Source organism: Carcharodon carcharias, chromosome 5 (assembly GCF_017639515.1).
Source record: "Carcharodon carcharias isolate sCarCar2 chromosome 5, sCarCar2.pri, whole genome shotgun sequence".
Lineage (NCBI taxonomy): Eukaryota > Metazoa > Chordata > Chondrichthyes > Lamniformes > Lamnidae > Carcharodon > Carcharodon carcharias.
Window position 1 is genome coordinate 166,964,638 of NC_054471.1, and position 5,109 is coordinate 166,969,746.

Here is a 5,109-nt window from a genome sequence, read left to right on the forward strand (position 1 = left end):
AGGAGGAAAGGAGTGCAACAGTGAGCAGATGTGAAGCTGTGTTCACGCCGTGTTCGTTGACTGGATGGGGGGAGAGTCAGCAGACTCTGAGGATAATTCTCGATGTTCAGTCCTGGCAAGAGCGCAGAGCTGGAACACAGCGGGTGGGAGTGTGAAGGGTTAAAGGCAGTGATTTGTTACCATCTCGTCTCTCTCTCTCTCTTCCCCCGCTTCCTCTCCTCCTTTCAGGGGAGGGTCTGCAAGACTATTGGATCTTTTGAAGGTGACGTACCCAGTATGAAAACATAATAACTAGTTGAGAAGCTGCAACAACTTTGGCAAAAGGCGTGGGGGAGAGCCGTGTGGATGTGATACAAAGTTACCGGGGCAAAGGAGGGGAGCGCCTGAAAGGATACTCGCTGCTTGTGGATCACTGCTGAGAAAGAGAGAGGGAGAGAAAGCCAGAGCCAGGAGTGAGGAAGAAGATGGTTCAGCAAACTGCGGGGATTGAGACGGAGAGCAGTTTGTCCCGGGATGCCACGGACAGCGAGGAGAATGAATTTCTTGCTTGCAGCCCCTCGCCGGCTTGCGAGGGGGCGGACGAGCGGGACCCGGACTGGTGCAAGACGGCGAGTGGTCACATCAAGCGGCCCATGAACGCGTTCATGGTGTGGTCGAAGATCGAGAGGAGGAAGATCATGGAGCAGTCGCCGGACATGCACAACGCCGAGATCTCCAAGAGGCTGGGCAAGCGCTGGAAAATGCTGCGGGACAGCGAGAAGATCCCGTTCATCCGGGAGGCGGAGCGGCTGCGGCTCAAACATATGGCCGACTACCCAGACTACAAGTACCGACCCCGAAAGAAACCCAAAACCGAGTCGGGCAAACAGCAGCAGCAGCAGCAGCATCAGCCGCCGCCGCCGCCCCCTTCCTCCTCCTCCAGCCTGACACCGGAGAAAAGTCACAGCAAGAGCTCCAAACACTCGGGCAAGAAATGTGGCAGCAGTGGCGGCAAACTCAAACCTCCCAAATCGTGCGGCTCCGGCTCCGGCTCCTCCTCCTCCTCCTCTCAGGGCAGCGAGCTGTCCGAGGACTTCGTCTTCGGCAACCTGAGGGGCAACAAGACTGTCAAGAGTGTGTTCGGCCGGGGCAACAGCGAGGAGGCCCTGGAGGGCCGCTTACAGCAGGGGGACGGTCAGAGCCCCAGGCGGGGCAGCGTGGCGGCCGTGCCGGCCAGCCCAACTCTCAGCTCGGCCGCCGACTCGGTGGAAGGGGCCAGCCTGTACGAGGAGCGGGAGGGCGGCGGGGCAGCCAAGCTGGGCGGCGGCAGGAGGTGTATCCACCTGAGGGCCAGCTCGCCCAGCTCCAGCCGCTCGGCCTCCACCTCCAGCGAAGAGGCGGACGATTTGCTCTACGACTTCAGCATGAACTTCTCGGCGTCGGCGGGCGGCGCCGGCAGCAGCGGCTCGGATCCGTTCGGTTCAGGGAATGTCAGTCTGTCCCTGGTGGACAAGGACTTGGACTCGTACAGCGAGGGCAGCTCAGGCTCTCATTTTGAATTCCCAGACTACTGCACTCCAGAGCTCAGTGAGATGATCGCGGGGGACTGGCTGGAGGCAAACTTTTCCGACCTGGTCTTCACGTACTGATTTTCTTCTTTCTTTTTAAAAAAAAACAATTCCGTTTCTAAATTTTTTTTGAAAGGAACTTTTTTTTGTTGGTTTTATGACGGACTGTCGATGTTTTATTCAAAACATAAATTTTCACCATTGCAAGTCGAATCTCCAGGTCCGTTCTGCTCTTCGAGTGGGATTTTCCCCCTTCCCGTATGTGTATGTCCCCTCCCCTCCGAAAAGATGCAGATTTTTTTTAAAAAAAAAACTATTATTTTGATTGGAAATCGTGGCCGGACTTTCTATAGAATCCTTTGGCGGCGCAACTGTTAAAAACCAGTTTCTTGGATGTTCCGAGTGGGACCACTCACTACTCAGAGAGCGAGAGCTGTGGACACTTCTATACATCTGCAGGGAGTTTAAACGGCAAAAAAAACAATGAGAAACCCAGGCTTGTATATGAACAGTTTGTCTTACACCAAGACCCTGAAGTTAACTTGATCCGTTGTACTGTTTTAATCGTGTGATGTATATGCCAATAAGACTGTTTTTGCTCTGTCATTTTTTTTTGTTCCCTCTCAATACCTCCTTGTACCACCGAATAACAGGCAGCATAGACCTCAGAGTATAGATTTTTTTTGATACATGCAGACCTCAAGACTTTTTAAAAACGAAGAAAAAATACTAAATATTTTCACTTGTATTTTTCTACAGCTAAAAGGGAACCTTCTTGCTGTGATTGTCCAGTGAGAATTTCTGGCACTTCCTGTTTTTATTTTATTTTCTTTTTCTCCTGTTCCAGCATGCGAACGTTGGTACGTCCTGCTTAAAGGATTCAAAAACATTTTTTTTGGAAAAACAAAAATCGTTGCATCAATTGCCTTGTGATTTTAAATCTACAAGTGCTCAGTCTTTTTGTACAGTTGTAGATTTAGATTTGTTGAATATTTGTAGGTAAGAAAATTTATTGAAAAGACGTGAGATAGAACTCGAGTCGTTCTTAGTGAGACTATATGTACTGTATTATATACTGTAGGAATTTTATGTGTAATCATACGCTGTGATATGTGGGTTAAATCCCGATGACAGGTGTGAAACTGGAGCATTTTTAACATGGCACATGTGAAATCTTAATTCATTTTTGTGCAATATGAAATACAGATCATCTGCACATTATTTTGTAGCAAACTTATGAACTAAAACAGACGTGTGCACTGTAATCATTGCCTGTCTTGATACTAAGAGTCTGTATCGGGGGGTGGGGGGGGGGAGAGGGAGGGGTGGGAGGGGGTTAAATAAAGAAGTCAGCTGGAACTGATAGTAACAGAAGTATTGCCATGCATTTATACGGGATATTAACGCCGATCCGCTTACTAATCTCACCCTGAGGCAGGGAGGGAAGTTCTGCTTGTGCAAACCTGGAAAAGATGGCAATAAACCTGGCATCGCTAAGTTTTCTTATTTACTTTATTACTGAGAAACATCGTCATCTGTGAACACTATTGGGCAAACAAAATGGACATTGTCACTTTAAATTCAAATCCCCGCCCAATTGGAGTCACCATTGTAACGTGAAAGTGCGATCGTGTCCCTTAGTGGAGTAGGTTTTCCGACAGCATGACTCCCAAAGGTCCAACTTCTGAGACAAGATTGGCAGAAAGCTCCCCGATGCTACTTCAGCAAGTTACTTGCACGATCACAGCGTCACCTTTTGATCTGTATTCAAATAGGTGCAGTCGGGCTATGTAGCGCGGGCTAAACTCTGTAAAGAACTGCCTCAGGCATTGCGCGGAGGATCATTTCTAAGAGCCGAGATTAATTCAACGTTTACTATAAAGTCTCCATTAGTCCAGGATTTTGATTTTGGTTATCAAAAAGGTTTTAAAAAAAATAAACGCGAATTTGGCTTAGGTGTATACCTATGCACTTCTTAAATTTGTACAGCAATCGATTCAAATTATCTAATCTATTTTTTAAAAAGAGGCAAATAACGTGTTTCGTCAACCGATAATTATAATAAACCACATAATACTGTAGCAGCACCAACCAATTGAAGGTGGTGGTGGTTGCAGTTTAGAAACTCCTTTTAACCGTGAGTCTGCCAGAATCCTGCAAGTTTATACTGGCATACCCCACTCCCTCTGACACCTATCAAATTCCCTGCCACCCAAAACTGCTTCCCTGCAAGTTGCTGTTTCTTCATTTCCCATGCCAAAGATGGTTAGTCAATTACACCCTACTGGTTCAATGACGTGGATTGGCAGCCCAGCCAGATACCTGGTGGGATAATGGATTTGACGCAACTCTGGATAAACTGAGGCAACAATGCTGGGGACAGTGCTGCCCAATCTGTTTGAGGGGTGATTTGTGGAGGGATGGAAAAGAGTGATTTTTTTTAAAAAACGATGATCGTATATATCTCGGAGATATGAAGGAAATTTTCTACGGGATTGGGGTTTATAAGAAAAGACTGGAAAAATCTAATACCAGGAATGTCCCAAATGTTTTGTCATCATGGGTTGTTGGGTGCATAGCTCGGAATCATTTGGGCCATGTACAATGTTCAAGTCAACTATTACATGAATTTTTCAGACGTCTGAAATTACGGATACAATCCATATTCTGATTTAAAATTATCTGCCCACGAGGCAACAACACTGGAAACAGCCATTTGCCAATCTGCAGTCCCATAAAATGCAGAGAGGACTAACTAGTGATTTAAGAATTATAAGAAAGTAAATCAAGCTGTTTGGGTTTCATGGCTCTATTTGACCCATGGGCAGTAGTTTGGGCACCCTGCTTTTTGTAAGGTGACTTTGGAGACACAAGCAGAAATGATTTTGTTTGGAAAGCACTCAGCATGAAAGTTGTGACTTATTCTTCTGGAGTTGTTACTGTCTACCTGATTTTTTCCAAAAAAACAAATATTTGGATGACTGTTTTAGTTTTATTTTCCTCATATGCATATTTCGACTTCAATTTGTCAAGTCGTCCCAAACACTCCACATTTACATCAGTTTTGATGCAACATTGAGAAATATACCAACTACAATACTTCTGATCAATACTATAAAAGGATTTTAAGTTCTGTCTTTAAAAATTCGTATAAGTAAAAGTGTAAGGGGAGCAAGGCAATGGTAGGGCAATCAGTTTCTGCTTTTCTCCACTAATACTGTGGTCACTTGGTCAAACTGAAGTGAAATGTATTTCCCTCACAGACAAAAATGGCAAAATTTGCCCTCAAGAGGAAGGTTCACAATATTTGCTTAAGACTAAAGATTAGTCCTCCTGTTAATGTTATTTGAATACCACTTGTACTGGGCACTTGTGGAATAGCTTTTTTGATGTAAAAGCAGTGAGCTGCTCAGTCAGATAATCAGTTTCCCATCCAGTTTGCAAACTTTGTTTCTTCGCCTCTCTGTTCAAATCCAATTTCATCTGATGGAAGTCTCTTATCTGCTAGGACACTGATTATCATGAAATTGGAAAATTTCAACTTAGTCCCTGGTGCATTCCA

The 5,109-nt window shown here is 45.5% G+C and overlaps 1 protein-coding gene across 1 annotated transcript; it reads left to right on the top strand.

The window, feature by feature from the left end:
• Positions 1 to 278: 278 nt before the first annotated feature.
• On the top strand, positions 279 to 2,814 carry LOC121277635 (transcription factor SOX-11-like). The gene has a single exon (XM_041187213.1). It carries the CDS (start codon positions 465 to 467, stop codon positions 1,626 to 1,628), a length of 1,164 nt encoding a protein of 387 aa, XP_041043147.1. The 5' UTR covers positions 279 to 464; the 3' UTR covers positions 1,629 to 2,814.
• Positions 2,815 to 5,109: the final 2,295 nt, after the last annotated feature.

Excerpts from the sequence above, each read along its gene's own strand:
- LOC121277635 (XM_041187213.1), top strand. The coding sequence starts at position 465 with ATGGTTCAGCAAACTGCGGGGATTGAGACGGAGAGCAGTTTGTCCCGG.